Raw genomic sequence first — 18,490 nt, 5'->3', positions numbered from 1 at the left:
CAGCTGCTTTATCTCCATCAGGTACGTTTCAGTTGCTTTAACTCCATCAGGTACGTTTCAGTTGCTTTAACTCCATCAGGTACGTTTCAGCTGCTTTACCTCCATCAGGTACGTTTCAGCTGCTTTAACTCCATCAGGTACGTTTCAGCTGCTTTTCCTCCATCAGGTACGTTTCAGCTGCTTTACCTCCATCAGGTACGTTTCAGCTGCTTTATCTCCATCAGGTACGTTTCAGTTGCTTTAACTCCATCAGGTACGTTTCAGCTGCTTTACCTCCATCAGGTACGTTTCAGCTGCTTTAACTCCATCAGGTACGTTTCAGTTGCTTTAACTCCATCAGGTACGTTTCAGCTGCTTTACCTCCATCAGGTACGTTTCAGCTGCTTTATCTCCATCAGGTACGTTTCAGCTGCTTTAACTCCATCATGTACGTTTCAGCTGCTTTACCTCCATCAGGTACGTTTCAGTTGCTTTATCTCCATCAGGTACGTTTCAGTTGCTTTAACTCCATCAGGTACGTTTCAGCCGCTTTTCCTCCATCAGGTACGTTTCAGCTGCTTTATCTCCATCAGGTACGTTTCAGTTGCTTTAACTCCATCAGGTACATTTCAGTTGCTTTAACTCCATCAGGTACGTTTCAGCTGCTTTACCTTCATCAGGTACGTTTCAGCTGCTTTACCTCCATCAGGTACGTTTCAGCTGCTTTACCTTCATCAGGTACGTTTCAGCTGCTTTAACTCCATCATGTACGTTTCAGTTGCTTTTCCTCCATCAGGTACGTTTCAGCTGCTTTTCCTCCATCAGGTACGTTTCAGCTGCTTTAACTCCATCAGGTACGTTTCAGCTGCTTTAACTCCATCAGGTACGTTTCAGCTGCTTTAACTCCATCAGGTACGTTTCAGCTGCTTTATCTCCATCAGGTACGTTTCAGTTGCTTTAACTCCATCAGGTACGTTTCAGCTGCTTTACCTCCATCAGGTATGTTTCAGTTGCTTTTCCTCCATCAGGTACGTTTCAGCTGCTTTATCTCCATCAGGTACGTTTAAGCTGCTTTATCTCCATCAGGTACGTTTCAGTTGCTTTAACTCCATCAGGTACGTTTCAGCTGCTTTACCTCCATCAGGTATGTTTCAGTTGCTTTTCCTCCATCAGGTACGTTTCAGCTGCTTTAACTCCATCAGGTACGTTTCAGCTGCTTTACCTCCATCAGGTATGTTTCAGCTGCTTTTCCTCCATCAGGTATGTTTCAGCCGCTTTTCCTCCATCAGGTACGTTTCAGCCGCTTTACCTCCATCAGGTACGTTTCAGCTGCTTTACCTTCATCAGGTACGTTTCAGCTGCTTTAACTCCATCAGGTACGTTTCAGCTGCTTTATCTCCATCAGGTACGTTTCAGTTGCTTTAACTCCATCAGGTACGTTTCAGTTGCTTTACCTCCATCAGGTACGTTTCAGCTGCTTTAACTCCATCAGGTACGTTTCAGCTGCTTTATCTCCATCAGGTACGTTTCAGTTGCTTTAACTCCATCAGGTACGTTTCAGCTGCTTTAACTCCATCAGGTACGTTTCAGCTGCTTTATCTCCATCAGGTACGTTTCAGTTGCTTTAACTCCATCAGGTACGTTTCAGTTGCTTTAACTCCATCAGGTACGTTTCAGCTGCTTTACCTTCATCAGGTACGTTTCAGCTGCTTTACCTCCATCAGGTACGTTTCAGCTGCTTTACCTCCATCAGGTACGTTTCAGCTGCTTTACCTTCATCAGGTACGTTTCAGCTGCTTTAACTCCATCATGTACGTTTCAGCTGCTTTATCTCCATCAGGTACGTTTCAGTTGCTTTTCCTCCATCAGGTACGTTTCAGCTGCTTTATCTCCATCAGGTACGTTTCAGCTGCTTTATCTCCATCAGGTACGTTTCAGTTGCTTTAACTCCATCAGGTACGTTTCAGCTGCTTTATCTCCATCAGGTACGTTTCAGTTGCTTTTCCTCCATCAGGTACGTTTCAGTTGCTTTAACTCCATCAGGTAGGTTTCAGTTGCTTTACCTCCATCAGGTACGTTTCAGCTGCTTTACCTTCATCAGGTACGTTTCAGCTGCTTTACCTCCATCAGGTACGTTTCAGCTGCTTTAACTCCATCAGGTACGTTTCAGCCGCTTTTCCTCCATCAGGTACGTTTCAGCTGCTTTATCTCTATCAGGTACGTTTCAGTTGCTTTAACTCCATCAGGTACGTTTCAGTTGCTTTAACTCCATCAGGTACGTTTCAGCTGCTTTATCTCCATCAGGTACGTTTCAGTTGCTTTAACTCCATCAGGTACGTTTCAGTTGCTTTAACTCCATCAGGTACGTTTCAGTTGCTTTAACTCCATCAGGTACGTTTCAGTTGCTTTTCCTCCATCAGGTACGTTTCAGCTGCTTTAACTCCATCAGGTACGTTTCAGCTGCTTTAACTCCATCAGGTACGTTTCAGCTGCTTTTCCTCCATCAGGTACGTTTCAGCTGCTTTACCTCCATCAGGTACGTTTCAGCTGCTTTAACTCCATCATGTACGTTTCAGCTGCTTTAACTCCATCAGGTACGTTTCAGTTGCTTTAACTCCATCAGGTACGTTTCAGCCGCTTTTCCTCCATCAGGTACGTTTCAGCTGCTTTATCTCCATCAGGTACGTTTCAGTTGCTTTAACTCCATCAGGTACATTTCAGTTGCTTTAACTCCATCAGGTACGTTTCAGCTGCTTTACCTTCATCAAGTACGTTTCAGCTGCTTTACCTCCATCAGGTACGTTTCAGCTGCTTTAACTCCATCAGGTACGTTTCAGCTGCTTTATCTCCATCAGGTACGTTTCAGTTGCTTTAACTCCATCAGGTACGTTTCAGCTGCTTTAACTCCATCAGGTACGTTTCAGCTGCTTTATCTCCATCAGGTACGTTTCAGTTGCTTTAACTCCATCAGGTACGTTTCAGTTGCTTTAACTCCATCAGGTACGTTTCAGCTGCTTTACCTTCATCAGGTACGTTTCAGCTGCTTTACCTCCATCAGGTACGTTTCAGCTGCTTTACCTCCATCAGGTACGTTTCAGCTGCTTTACCTTCATCAGGTACGTTTCAGCTGCTTTAACTCCATCATGTACGTTTCAGCTGCTTTATCTCCATCAGGTACGTTTCAGTTGCTTTTCCTCCATCAGGTACGTTTCAGCTGCTTTATCTCCATCAGGTACGTTTCAGCTGCTTTACCTCCATCAGGTACGTTTCAGCTGCTTTACCTCCATCAGGTACGTTTCAGCCGCTTTAACTCCATCAGGTACGTTTCAGCTGCTTTACCTCCATCAGGTACGTTTCAGTTGCTTTACCTCCATCAGGTACGTTTCAGCTGCTTTATCTCCATCAGGTACGTTTCAGCTGCTTTAACTCCATCAGGTACGTTTCAGCTGCTTTAACTCCATCAGGTACGTTTCAGTTGCTTTAACTCCATCAGGTACGTTTCAGCTGCTTTATCTCCATCAGGTACGTTTCAGCTGCTTTACCTCCATCAGGTACGTTTCAGCTGCTTTATCTCCATCAGGTACGTTTCAGCTGCTTTAACTCCATCAGGTACGTTTCAGTTGCTTTAACTCCATCAGGTACGTTTCAGCTGCTTTATCTCCATCAGGTACGTTTCAGCCGCTTTTCCTCCATCAGGTACGTTTCAGCTGCTTTACCTCCATCAGGTACGTTTCAGTTGCTTTACCTCCATCAGGTACGTTTCAGCTGCTTTACCTCCATCAGGTACGTTTCAGCTGCTTTATCTCCATCAGGTACGTTTCAGCTGCTTTAACTCCATCAGGTACGTTTCAGCTGCTTTAACTCCATCAGGTACGTTTCAGCTGCTTTATCTCCATCAGGTACGTTTCAGCTGCTTTAACTCCATCAGGTACGTTTCAGCTGCTTTATCTCCATCAGGTACGTTTCAGCTGCTTTAACTCCATCAGGTACGTTTCAGCTGCTTTAACTCCATCAGGTACGTTTCAGCTGCTTTAACTCCATCAGGTACGTTTCAGCTGCTTTACCTCCATCAGGTACGTTTCAGCTGCTTTACCTCCATCAGGTACGTTTCAGCTGCTTTACCTCCATCAGGTACGTTTCAGCTGCTTTATCTCCATCAGGTACGTTTCAGCTGCTTTAACTCCATCAGGTACGTTTCAGTTGCTTTAACTCCATCAGGTACGTTTCAGCTGCTTTAACTCCATCAGGTACGTTTCAGTTGCTTTAACTCCATCAGGTACGTTTCAGCTGCTTTATCTCCATCAGGTACGTTTCAGCCGCTTTTCCTCCATCAGGTACGTTTCAGCTGCTTTACCTCCATCAGGTACGTTTCAGCTGCTTTATCTCCATCAGGTACGTTTCAGTTGCTTTACCTCCATCAGGTATGTTTCAGCTGCTTTAACTCCATCAGGTACGTTTCAGCTGCTTTATCTCCATCAGGTACGTTTCAGCTGCTTTAACTCCATCAGGTACGTTTCAGCTGCTTTACCTCCATCAGGTACGTTTCAGCTGCTTTACCTCCATCAGGTACGTTTCAGCCGCTTTACCTCCATCAAGCTTCACCTCCCAGATGGGGAATCAGCACGTAGCTGCAGGGCCCGACATCCATCATTTCCCCTCACACAGCAATGTGAACGTGCAGCGTCCTCAGCAGCTCGGCTTCATGGAGCAGAGCAGGACCAGCTTTGTTAACATGTTAAAATATTTCTTTTCTTTTGCTCCTCATGTTATTTATTGTTGAGATTAAGATCATGTAAAATGGATGATATGGCACCAAAAAGCAACAAAACAGAATTAATTAGTAATAATACAGAGAATGACGTGCAGATGGGAAAAGGCTTCCTCGCTGTTTATCTGTGTGTAATTTACACACACACACACACACACACACACACACACACACACACACACACACACACACTCTGTTTCCATGTTTCCACATGTCTTCCTGCTACTATCCACCTGCTGTCCTCACTGCAGCACCTCCACCTCAGCTGCATCCCAAACGTCTTCTTGGCTTTATTCCAGCCATAGAGGATCATTATTTTCTCATCACTTGTTGATCTCTGGCTGCTCCTGATTGGACGTTACCGTCAGTTTAAGCTCTCTGATTGGTGGAAAGTCTGACAGGAAGTGTCTTCATCATCATGTCCAGGTGGAAATAGAGGTCTCTTAGCAACATGGTAGTGATGGTGATGAAGATGTGAGAAATAATGGTGTTATCATGGATGGGATTTCTGCTAAAGGGTCAGATGTCCATCAGAATTTAAGTAAAGGAATAGTTCCACTCATCCAGCGAAGTGCAGCAAAGCCCAGGTGGAGGATTATAACTGTGTAGGCAGATATAAACCAGTCCAGCCGTTCTGTATCCTCTCCTCTTCCACAAACACACGGAGGAGCCACGTTTATCTGCAGCCATACATCTGCTGGGTCCATCAGCATCACCGTGCTGGTTTCTGTTTGGGACATCAGTTTCCTCTGAAAGGGTCTGCAGAGCTTTCACATGTCGGAGCGCACCCGAAAATCACAGGGTTATATTAATAATAATAATAATAATAATAATAAAAAGAAGATAAAAATAATAATATGTAAAAATAATAATAATAATATTAATAACAATAATAACAGTAACAACAACAACAATAATAATAATAATAATAATAATAATAATAACAATAATAATAATAATAAATTGCACAAATCATTTCATTTTCATCAAGTTATGATAAATTCTCATTAAATCAGTCACTGGTAATGTGCAATGTAAAAGGCTGAATAAGTTTATTTATCTTCAGTAGCTGTATAATAGTTTGTACGTCCCAGTAGTTCCAAGCTGAGGTTTTATGGTCATGTCTGTAAGATAACCAGTAAAAGCAGAAGCAGCAGCTGCTGTGTAACAGAGAAGTCGGTGGTCTGACGTTATTTCAGTAAAGACCACGGTCACATCCAGTTCCTGCTTTAGGAAAAAAGTTCATCAGTCACATCAAAGGTAATGACAGAGAAACATCTTATTAAAACTCTTTACTGGTATCTAATCCCTTAACTAAACTAACTGCTCTGGTTTTATTCTCTCAGAATGAGGCCTTTATATCTACTTTCTGTGGATCCACATACACGGCAGCTGCTTTATTTGTGCCACCATTCTCACTATGGTGTCTCTGAATGGACAAATGACTCTGTGTGAAGCTTTAAAACGACATGTCATGTAGAGAATCATCCCTGGTAACCTGCTCTAATCCTGCTGCCTGCCACAGCGTGCACGTTTCCTCCCTGTGTGGACTGAACACACACAGCTCTGGTGTCCATGTGTTAGATTACACAGAAAGTCATGAGCTTCTGAATTCAGCTCATAAAACATCTGTATTACTGACTTCTACACAGATACTGACTGTTCAGCAGCAGCTCTGAAGAGTGTGTGTGTGTGTGTCAGGTATCTGACTGCATGTTTGGCTTCATACATGTATATTTGCGTGTTTCAGTAGCAGCATTACATATATGTTGTGCAGGTAGAGGTCTACTGTATACAAGCAGTATGTTGGAGCACTATGATTCCACTGGTGGCCGTCTGAGCAGGTTAAAGTGTTTCTAAATGTTTCTGCTTGTTTTAGTGAATTTAACTCTGATCCAGAGATGCCAACCGCCTCATCAGAGTCCAGTCCAGACTGACCTCTGTGTGTGTACCCATGCGTGACATCATGTGAAGCTGTCAGAGTGAAGGTCAGAACTCACTGCGTTCATGTCGATGCCGTTGGTGTAGGACCAGGCGTGCTGGAAGTACTCCTCCAGCCTCTGTCTGAGAGGGTTGGGGATCTGGTGGAACCGGATGAACTCCCGGACTCGCAGCATCTGGGTGTGGTAGCGGGCCGTCCCTGAGTAGAGCCGCTGGATGATGGCGGACACATTCCCAAAGATGCTGGCGTACATCAGGGCTGGAGTTTCAGGAGAGAAGAAGAGTGAAAGGTTAACAACAACATGGAGTCCGACCTGACAGATACATCCGGGCTGACTGCTTCTACATCTGGAGTTACAGTCACACACCTGTGTGGGATATGCCCGATCAAAGACACGGTATGTGAAGAACTGTAGGTCTAAGAAGAAGACAGATGGAACTGATGGTGGGCTAATGGGGAATATCTGTTAGCAGGCATGAAGGGAGATGTCGAAACATGACGTCTGCACTTTATACATGATACTCAGTGGCCACTTGTCAGATACACATGTTTAGCTGATCAGCTGTTTAGTGTTTTTGTTAACAATCACACAGCAACTCAGTGCCTTTAGAGGAACCCCCCCCCCCCCCCCCCCCTTCCATGTAGACACAAGCAAGACTCTTGTTTAAGTTCTAAATGAGTATCAGAATAAAGAAGGAAGGGCTTTGAGAGGCTAAACGTAGCATTGTTGTGGGTATGAGTATTTTATAAACTGATTATTCCCAAAGATAGGAGCATGAGAAGACACCAGGTGCTACTGGGACATTCTCATGGTGATGAGGTGGAACGGGAGATTCTCATGGGGATGAGGTGGAACGGGAGATTCTCATGGTGATGAGGTGGAACGGGAGATTCTCATGGGGATGAGGTGGAACGGGAGATTCTCATGGTGATGAGGTGGAACAGGAGATTCTCATCATGATGAGGTGGAACGGGAGATTCTCATGGTGATGAGGTGGAACGGGAGATTCTCATGGTGATGAGGTGGAACGGGAGATTCTCATGGTGATGAGGTGGAACGGGAGATTCTCATGGTGATGAGGTGGAACGGGAGATTCTCATGGGGATGATGTGGAACGGGAGATTCTCATGGTGATGAGGTGGAACGGGAGATTCTCATGGGGATGAGGTGGAACGGGAGATTCTCATGGGGATGAGGTGGAACGGGAGATTCTCATGGGGATGATGTGGAACGGGAGATTCTCATGGTGATGAGGTGGAACGGGAGATTCTCATCATGATGAGGTGGAACGGGAGATTCTCATGGGGATGAGGTGGAACGGGAGATTCTCATGGTGATGAGGTGGAACGGGAGATTCTCATGGTGATGAGGTGGAACGGGAGATTCTCATGGGGATGATGTGGAACGGGAGATTCTCATGGTGATGAGGTGGAACGGGAGATTCTCATCATGATGAGGTGGAACGGGACATTCTCATGGTGATGAGGCGGAACGGGAGATTCTCATGGTGATGAGGTGGAACGGGAGATTCTCATGGGGATGAGGTGGAACGGGAGATTCTCATGGTGATGAGGTGGAACGGGAGATTCTCATGGTGATGAGGTGGAACGGGAGATTCTCATGGGGATGAGGTGGAACGGGAGATTCTCATGGTGATGAGGTGGAACGGGAGATTCTCATCATGATGAGGTGGAACGGGAGATTCTCATGGGGATGAGGTGGAACGGGAGATTCTCATGGGGATGAGGTGGAACGGGAGATTCTCACGGTGATGAGGTGGAACGGGAGATTCTCATGGGGATGAGGTGGAACGGGAGATTCTCATGGGGATGAGGTGGAACGGGAGATTCTCATGGGGATGAGGTGGAACGGGAGATTCTCATGGTGATGAGGTGGAACGGGAGATTCTCATGGGGATGAGGTGGAACGGGAGATTCTCATGGTGATGAGGTGGACTAAAGATACACATACAAGACGTGTTCCGCCATCGCTGACAGGACTTGATCTGCGTTGCAAGAAAATTTCACTCTGTTGGCTTTTCACTTTTATCCACCCAAAACTCTGTAAACGTGTAAATGAGAAGCCAGAATGGAACAGGGTCTGTATCAGTGTTGTGGTGTAAACAAGGCCTCAGAGACTCTGAGCTGCACCAGGTTAGCTTCAGCTGAAGTCTGGATCTCTGTAGCTGCTGAACAGGACACTGACCTAACTTTCCCAGGAAAGAATTTTATACATTTATTTCTATCTGTCTTTCTTTTGTTTCTAAACTGGGAGTGTTATTTACAACTAATTAGTTTCCATCAACTTGACAATTAAAAAAAACTGTCTGGGAAACACAATGCAGACTAAATTTGAACTAAATATGAATTTAATTAGAAAATCATTTACACAGAAGCCTGAAAGTTAAATGCTTTTTTAAAATGTAAACATGGTCACAAAGCCAGTAAGTTGCCTTCTTCTGCCGGCTTTACTTGACTGTAAGGAAATAATTGGAGAAAAAGTTATTTTTCTCCTGTCTGCAGTGAGTCTGTTAGCATGACTTTGTGTTTTTCCAAGGACAATGGTGTAGACATGTACATGCCAGAAAGCTGAAGTGATGTAAAAAGCTTTTGTCTGCAGAGGACAGAAAGTTGTGTTTAGTATCCTAGATGAACATCAGTGTCCTGTTGTCATGTTGGATCCTGCTGCCCTTTCAACTTCTGTCAGCTCCCATCATGTCCGCATCACCCACTGAAAACGCTGCTCCCCACTCTGTATTTGTATGATTAACTACAGGAAAGATCCGGCAAATCTGACTGAAGACACAAACTTTCTTTTGGACTCAAACGTGATCAACTTTTCAAGCATCAGGTTGTTTTCTGGCCCACTGAGTTATAAACCACAGCAGAGAATTTAGTCTTGTTGAACAAGCATCTGTTTCAGATTTTATCCTGGCTGTATCACAGCACACCATGTATTTAACATAATAACACATTAAATTTGCCCTGATTGGGTATTAACACTTTTTTCTTTCTTTTATTTTTGTCTCAAATTTAAAAGTCCAACAGCCTCCGGTGTTTTTATACATACATATATATATATATATATATATATATATATATATATATATGTATATGTGTGTGCGTGTGTGTATGCTTTTAATTATCCAAATGTATATGAAGCTAAATTTGGAAAAATGTAAATGTGATATTTCGAAGTGTTTATGTTGGTAGCGGAGATTTGGTCTGGTCGGTTCCCTTGGCCGACGCCTGACAGCCTTAAGTGGACATTTAAAGGTCTCGACCTCAACAAACTCTACACCATGTTCCAAATGAAATCAAAAACATTCATGTTTCTCCAAACTAAGGTTACATCCCTTCCTGCACTCTAAGCACAAGGTACATATACTGTGTGTCAGCGTGCCATGGACGATTACTGTCATGCCTTTCTTCTGGCTACAGATGTACTGTATGGTAGCTACAGCAGGGGGTGGCCGCCTGGACTGAGCTCTGTTTGAAGCTGGTCAGCATGGGACTGGAATTGATAATATGAAGAATCTGCATTGCTGATGTTGTTTGTTTTCTATTGCTGTGGATGGATTTCAGTAGCAGAGTGGAATGGTAAATGGTAAATGGACTTGTACTTCTATAGCGCTTTTCTAGTCATACAGACCACTCAAAGCGCTTTACACTACTTGTCACATTCACCCATTCGCACACACACTCACTCAACACACTCATACCCCGATAGGCACATCGGGGGGCAGTTTGGGGTTCAGTGTCTTGCCCTAGGACACTTCGGCATTTCAGGGGAAGCCTGGAATCGATCCCCCAACTTACCAGTTGAAGGACAACTGCTCTTCCTCCTGAGCTACAGCCGCCCCAATAGAAAATAGTTCTTTGGATTTGGGTATATCCAATGTGCTTTGACTGGTATGTCATAATTCTGCACCTAACACTTGTCTGAAACAAACTTTATGAAGAAAAAATTAACAAAAATAAAAAACAAATAGAGGGTTCTTCAGAGGCATCCACCAGAGTTGTATGTTGGGCCCATTGGTATTTATTAACTGAATTATTCAGTATTAAAACTCAACTATGCTAACAACACTCATATGCTGTCACTCATTTAAAATGCTGCAAAAACATCAAATTTAAAGCTTTTTACCACAGAAACAAGTCTTGCTTTTCCTTTTGAGTGACACAAATCAAATGGTGGAAACAACCTTTTCACCTGTTATTGACTATAATGATGTGCTACATATGCACGCTTCCCCTCATTGTCTCCATATACTGGTATAGTGTGTACCATGGCACTCAACGGTACTCATCTTTCTGAACAGACACCCTGCAGTGATCGGTTCCCACCGTCATCATCACGCCAGTGTCATGCATGTTGTCGCTCAAAATGATAAAAATGGGCAAAGAAGAAGAGCAGAGAGAGGGGCTGTGAGCAAGGGTTGACATCTATCAAACTCCGACCTGCCTGTAGCAAACATCTAACTGAGGTAACCCAGAGCTAACGGGAGCTAACGGGAGCTAGCGGAAGTTTACAGTTGTTGGCAGGTCGAATAACTGCATTTCCATATAAACCAGAAGGAGAATACTTTAGACATGGCCCATTAAACCTAAAATGCATGTAGAGGTTTGTCCCATCTGACATATAAAGTGTCTTGACCTCTGTTTTGGATTGGTGTTGAGCACATATAAGTGTTTTAGCAGAGCTCCGTTGGGAATGTCGGTTCATTTCTTACGGTGGGGTTTATTTAGATCCATTATGTAAATTTCCCCTAAAGAAAACCAAGCCAGACAGATATTTGCTTCTGGTTGATCAGAGGAATAAATTCTCTCTTTCAAGGACTACTTTTGCAATTGCAAACTGGGGCTTTTTCAAGACTGATGCTGTCTTATGTCTCTTTTTGTGAAGTGTCTACAATTACGAGGAAGGAAATTTAATTTTACCACAACAATAAGCTGTAGATGACAAAAAAATGATTAACCAATAAAACATTTGTTTCTTACAGCGTGACAAGAAAGAAAGCTACAGAAACAGTAAAAATAGTGCTCAAACTTACCATGTGTAGGAAAGACGACACGGTTGAAAGTTTGGTAACTGTGGGTAAATCCCTGATGGGGATGCAACCAAAGAAATGTAAAGGCCCCTAAATGGAAAGTCTAATGTGCTGCTTTCCAATGAAACAAATGTATTTTTAACCATTTTAATGTCTGCTTTTAGAGTTGAGTTTTCAGAAGTATAGTCACCTGTCAGAGCCGTGTAACACCGTTAAACCTTTTGTGATGTTGAGAAGAAGAGATATTTAGTTTTATTTTTTTCAATGTGTCTCCAGTATTACAAGATCCCTACACTCTGGAAAGCTCCCATCACTGTCCCAGTACCTATATTTGCATCTTCCAAACATGTTTTAGGAAAAAATGTTCAGGAAATCCCCTTTGACCTGTGTCCCCTGTGAGTCCAACTGGACTCCAGCAGTCTGACCAGCACCTATCTATGACGTCCTCTACTATTTGGTTTGTTTCTTGTGTTGTTCTCACTCTCATGTGTAGTTCGCTTAGGATATCCTTGGTGTAATCCACATCCAGGCCAATAACTGGCATCTGGACCACTTCTGGCCCACTATACTAGCTATAATTCACGTCAAGGCTGGCAACTGGCATCTGGATCACTTCTGGACCACTAAATACTAGCTATAATCCACGTTCAGGCCAAGAACTGGCATCTGGACCACTTCTGGCCCACTATACTAGCTATAATTCACGTCAAGGCTGGCAACTGGCCTCTGGACCACGTCTGGCCAACTATACTGGCTATAATTCACGTCCAGGCCAACAACTAGTATCTGGACCACTTCTGGGCCAGACAACATTTGTCAGTGCTGAGCCGTGAGTGTCAAACATGCCTGGATTTGGATCAAATGTGTCTGCTATCTGGGTTCTGATTGAACTTCACAATCATGTCCATCAAGTGCACGTCCCAAACCATCCATTATTTCCAGTTTTACCTTTTACGTTCCTCAAAGTTGTTATTGATTAAAACGTAAATAATAATTTATTAAACATTTGTAGATAAATCCCAAATTGTCCAAATTGCAACCCATTACATTCCACAGCCTTTTGTATTCCACGCTGACTGTGATCAAGTCTCCAGGATTAGATTGGCTGGCTGTGACGCCCTCCAGCCAGGAAAGGCCTCTTCCTCTTCCTCTTCCTCCCCAGCTGGTCCCGGCTAATCAGTGCTATTTAGGAAGCAGGCTGGCAGCATTGGAGGCAGCTGTGTGGTTTCATCACACTTTGCCTCATTGCCCCGCTCGCCTGTCGGCTGGTCGGGTGGAGTTGGACTCTGTAAACTCTCTGACATTGTTGACTTTGGTGGTTTTCATGTTCACTGGTACTGAACCGGAACTTGTACTTTGTACACATTTGTGACTGAGCTCTGAGCATAATTGACGTGAAAGTTGGATTAATGCGACCTGGCCATTCAGAAGTCACATAGCACACATCAGATTTAGGACCACATATCCAAGCGGCCTGACTGGCATTTGGAAAGATCAGATCTGTGTAGTTCAGACTTATGAAAAGATGAGATACGGGTCGTGTAGGGGCGAACAAATCAGATCTGAGTCACTTCAGCCTGCAGTCTGAACGTAGCCTAAATCCCCTGTAAATAAATACTTTGGCTGAGAATTAGTTTGGAGGCTTACAAGCCTTTTCCCTCTGGCATGCTGGAGTTTATAACACCTTGTAAATATGCATTTAGAGAAGCTGTACTAGGTTCCCCTGTAAAGGACATCCGGCATCTTCTGACACATTTAAACAGCTAAATATTCCTACTTTTTGAAGCAGGAGCTTCATTCTGTTCCAACAGTCATGTCTGACACTAATCATATTCCTGACTGAAAGACATTTTAGCTCTCCACTGCTGTGTGCAGAGCTAAAACCTTTCAGCTCACACAGCAGCTGTTTTCCATCCATGACACGAGGACTTACATCCAATGAGCATGACGCAGATGGAGAAGATCTTCTCAGAGTTGGTGTTGGGTGACACGTTCCCAAAGCCGACACTGGTCAAACTGCTGAAGGTGAAGTACAGAGCCGTCACATATTTGTCTTTGATGGAGGGTCCTGAACCTGGAGCAGACGTTTACAGAGGAGACGACACGTGATGAGACTCCTATTGATGTTTCCGTGTGTTTACAACCCTGAGCCAACCGGCGCATCTCACTGTTCTCCTGGTGTTTATACCTGGTATGGAGTCGTTGAAGTGTTTTCCCAGTTGGTCCCCCAGCGTGTGGAGCCAGCCTATGGAACCGTTCCTCTCCACACTCCCGATGGCGTACCTGAACCAAAAACACGCGTTAAAACATGACCACCTGCATTATTACCAAACTTTATTCCTGTGAATGTGAACATTCAGTCAGGTGGGACCGTACCATATGCAGGCCAGCCAGTGAGCGATGAGAGCGAAGGTGCACATGAGGAGGAAGAGAACAGCCGCTCCATACTCTGAGTAGCGATCCAACTTCCTGGCGACGCGCACCAATCGCAGCAGCCGGGCCGTTTTAAGCAGACCGATCAGAGTGGTGGTCTGAGGAGGGAAGAAAGCCAGAAAAACTCTTTACTGCTCCTACCTGCTGTCATCCTGTCTCACACACACACACACACACACACAAAGTGGAGTAGCGGTGGCCTCGTCCCAAAGTGATGCAGTGTTGAGGAGGTGGTAAATCCTGCCTCCCATTCATTACTGGAGCTGTCTACTCCCTCGCCTCTGCTTGTTTTCTGCCGCCTTCTCTTTGTCCGTACAACAAATAAATAAGAGGCTGATTACTGCGCTGGCAGCGAGCCTAGTCCAGCTCCTCACAGTAAATAAGACCTCTCTGTGGAGGAAAAACTCCTCGGTCAGTACCAGCAGCAGTGAAATGTTTGCAGGAAGTTAACATTTTTAATTTGAAGCTGGTTTAATTACCTTTCTCTGTGCAAACAGCCTTTCTTAACCTCTCTGTGATGAGGCTTTTTTTTCCTGCCATCACAACTACAAGGACCGTGTGTGGAATGTGTGTCTCTGTAGAAAGTAATCCTGCATAAGAAAATCACATTACTTCCATTGAAAACCAGGGCAGACTGGGACATGTTGGACATGACTGGTGCATATGGATATGAAAACCACAAATCTTTGCCCCTCCTTAAATTTACATATCAATTTAGGCTCCTTATTACTACTAATATTCGGAGCTTAGACACATTAAATTCTTACAATATTGTCATTTTTATAACAGCATTTGGATGTTTAAGAAGGAAAGAAACATGCAGCAGACATGTGAAATGAACATCAGATCAAAACAAAGTGTTGGGGCAAAGTTTCTGTGTCTGCTCTCCTGTTCTGGAGATGTTAATTCAACCAGACTTCACTAAAAACTGAATATAATGAATCAGGTCCAGAATGATCCAGATTTCCTCGGTAGAGAGCCAAACGTCTGCATTAGTGCATATGAACTGATGTGTAGCCTCCTTATAACTTGTCAGTGATACCAACGAAGATGCAAACTGGTGAAGAGTGGCTGCAGGAACTCCTCAGAGACATCTACAGAGGTCTACAGAGGCACCAATCCTCACACAGATCCTCAAATCTGAACAGTAAAAATCTGAGCCTCCTTCCTCATCTTGTCCCATCCCTCTGTTCACGCTTCACGCCTTTACCTCTTCTCCATTGCGATAGATGAGCAAGTCAAAGGGAATGGCAGCCACCATGTCGATGAGGAACCAGCCTTTGAAATAGTGAACGGCTATGCGCACCGGGTGGCTCACCACTTCATCATTAGTGTTCACATATGTTGTCCTGCAAGAAGGAGCAGAGGTTGTTCATTATGAGACACGTTAGACGTGGCTGTTTTCCATCGCAGCAGCAGCAGCTCTGACCTGAAGTTGATGAGGATGTCTATGATGAACATGATGTCCACAATGAGGTCCACCACGTTGAGCGGAGAGCAGGAGTAACCGCAGCTCTGCTTGGCTGCCTCCTCCTGAGAGCAGACACATCAGAGACAAAGCTTAGCTTCCTCGTCCAAGAACCACCTCCTCTCACCAGACAGCTTCTGCTTCTACATGTGAGCATCATGAGTAAGGCATCTGGAGGAGGGCCCACCTTGTCGTTGAGGAGGAATGCGGCTGAGTAGGGCGTCAGGATGGCGGTGTAGATGACCAGCAGCAGGATGAGCCAGTCCCACACCGCCTTGAAGGGGCTGTAATGCAACACCGTCCACTTGTGGATGCGAGGAGCTTGAAGCTTGTACTCTGGCAGCACGTCTGCACCCAAAGACAGCACCTGGGTGGAGAGAGGAGGCAGAGTGGCACTCAGATATGGCTCAGCAGAGAGGGGGAGGAAAGCCAACATGAAACTACACAGCTGGAACGTATGTGTGGATATGTTTTCCATCCAGCAGGAACACAGAAAGAGGGCCAAAGAAATGGCCATGGAGCTCCATCCCTCTGCCCTCACTGCTGTGCAATTAAAGCAATGGAGCCAGTGTCCACTGAGGATGATGAGAACTGTTGTGAAGGCACTGACCCTCTTAAGGTTACTCTCCCAGGCACACACACACACACACACACACACACACCCACACACTCAGTCACGCTAGATGAACAAATGCACATTTATGCAGAGAAACACATGCAGCAGGCTTCCAGGCACACACTCAGCTTCTGCAGACATGACTGCGTGCACACCAAAGCAACGATTAAAACAGCAAGCAGCAGCATGGAGACATAAAGCTCAGAGACCTCAGGAAGGAAATCTGTGGTATTATGTTGCAGCACTAAGCAGCTTTAGTTGCAGGAATGTGTTCCACTGTGTGCACCGCTCTGGCTGTGGATGAGAGGCAGGCTGACGAAGTCACACAGTGGGATCCTGAAGATGATGAAGCAGAGCCGTCACTTATCAGGACCCTCTGGCTGGCTTCAGGAAACACACACACACACACAAACACACACACACACACGCACGCACTCCTTTCCTTTCCTTTCAAAACACGACATAACACCCAACCTTAAACTCCTGATATTGACTCCATGTGCCAACATTCATCACGTATGCTCCTGAAGCTGTTGTTGCCCTGCAGCGTCCTGCAGCAACTAGACTGGAGCGTCATTCTGCAACTGAGTTCCGCTTTAACCTCCAGACACTAGATGTCAACGCACCATGGCTAAGTGAACCCAGAGAAAAGCTACATTTGACTGACTTTTACTGTCCCACCCCCCCCCACCCTTTTACTGTTTCATTCTTCTGTAACTGTGTTTTTTTGTTAACATGTTATTTCAAAACTTTATCTCCAGCCCAATAGACAGCACACAGACAAGCATGCGTTGTTTCAACGCCTCCCCAGCACAGGGAGTGTTTCCTGAAGTGAGCAGGCTTAAACGCTGTAAACTGCCCTGGTGAGTTAGAGGATGAATAAACCCAGACAGACATGTAACTCTGTGCTATGTCTGTCAGCAGGTAAGCTGTGCATCGTAAGCAACACTTATGTATAATATGTTAGTCACAAGATCCAGGAGATACAGGGGAGTTGGCCGCCTACCCATGTGCGTTTGTCTGTTGTTTTATGATGTTTGTCATGTAAATTAGCTGCAATGCTAACAGTTACCCACTAAAGCTAATATGGAGACTGCACGGGGATATTGTGGCGTGATAAGGGGGGTGTTGTGTTCATGCTTATCTGTCATCACGGGGCATGAGTTGGAAGTGACAGTACATGTTATTTATTGATGATTCTTGATGTTAGTAGCACTAAAAACGCTGTAAACTGCCTGGGTGAGTTAGAGGATGTTTACACCCAGACAGATGTATAACTCTGAGCTATGTCTGTCTGCAGTTTTAAAGTGGATTAAAATAGTTTAAACAAGATTCTAGTTGGACGACTAGAATCCAGTGAACTGGACTCAGCAAAAGTAACTTAAGATGTTTTTATTGTGAATTGTTCAGAGAAAACTAAAACTGAATTTGGGGAAAGTATGAACGCGCCAAAAGAATTCTGATTCAGATCAAAGAGGCGATTTGGTCCGCCTACAAACGCAGAACAAACCATTTCTTTTCCTGCATGTGGTGTAGCATTGCATTGTGGGTTAAGGGTCCTCTGCCTCGTCTGGTGTTCATACTGCGTCCATTGTTGCAGTGGATTTCTGCAGTATACTTGCATAAGACACAATAAAAACCCAAAACAGCCATAGTTTGGTCTCCCCGTCTCCCAACTGGGCGGATTCTAGCTCCTGATGTGAATGCACTGCATCATCGTCTCCGTGGTAAGTCTAACACATTTATCTTCAACACACACTGAGGCTGTGAATGTGAAGTTGAAGCAGTGTTTGAAGTCACATCAACATCCAACGACAGGTGGAGTTTTTATCACTTCACTTTCTCCCTGATTCACTTCGTTTCGCTCCCTTCCACTCCCCCGTCTCCTCCTGCCCTCCCCTTGACCTGCTAAATCCTCTGTCTCTTCTAATTCCCTCCCTTCTTCCTGCATTGTTTTGTTCCACGTGGAACAATCTTTTCTGCACCTCTCCACCTTCGTCACTTTTCATCTATCAGACATTCATCCTGCTTCCAGTCTGTCTTTTCTCTTCCAGCTTTTCAACAGAATTCCCTTATTTTCTCTGCTTGCTACACTGTACTGTGTACTACACAGGACTGCAATTTTCTGAGATAAACTTGAAGGTAAGAAGAGTTAACGAAGTAAAGCTGTTGCTTTTATGTTACAAATTTTTCTGTTTTCATGTTGAGAACTAAAAATAAACAGAACTTTCAG

General features: G+C 44.5%; 1 protein-coding gene across 1 annotated transcript in view; it reads right to left on the bottom strand.

The window, feature by feature from the left end:
- Window positions 1-18,490, bottom strand: part of kcnh2b (potassium voltage-gated channel, subfamily H (eag-related), member 2b) — a gene marked incomplete at both ends in the record, with an annotated part of 417,073 nt that overhangs the window by 22,674 nt on the left and 375,909 nt on the right. The window contains 8 exon segments of the mRNA XM_079259442.1: window positions 6,682-6,711; window positions 6,715-6,947; window positions 13,674-13,814; window positions 13,929-14,023; window positions 14,117-14,271; window positions 15,384-15,522; window positions 15,603-15,706; window positions 15,829-16,008. Of these exon segments, the coding sequence (XP_079115568.1) occupies window positions 6,682-6,711; window positions 6,715-6,947; window positions 13,674-13,814; window positions 13,929-14,023; window positions 14,117-14,271; window positions 15,384-15,522; window positions 15,603-15,706; window positions 15,829-16,008 (1,077 nt within the window).

The sequence above is a fragment of the Telmatherina bonti genome (genome assembly GCF_933228915.1).
Source record: "Telmatherina bonti genome assembly, chromosome: 20".
Taxonomy (NCBI): domain Eukaryota; kingdom Metazoa; phylum Chordata; class Actinopteri; order Atheriniformes; family Telmatherinidae; genus Telmatherina; species Telmatherina bonti.
The sequence above is the reverse complement of the archived record's forward strand: the minus strand, read 5'-3'. Positions and strand labels throughout refer to the sequence as shown.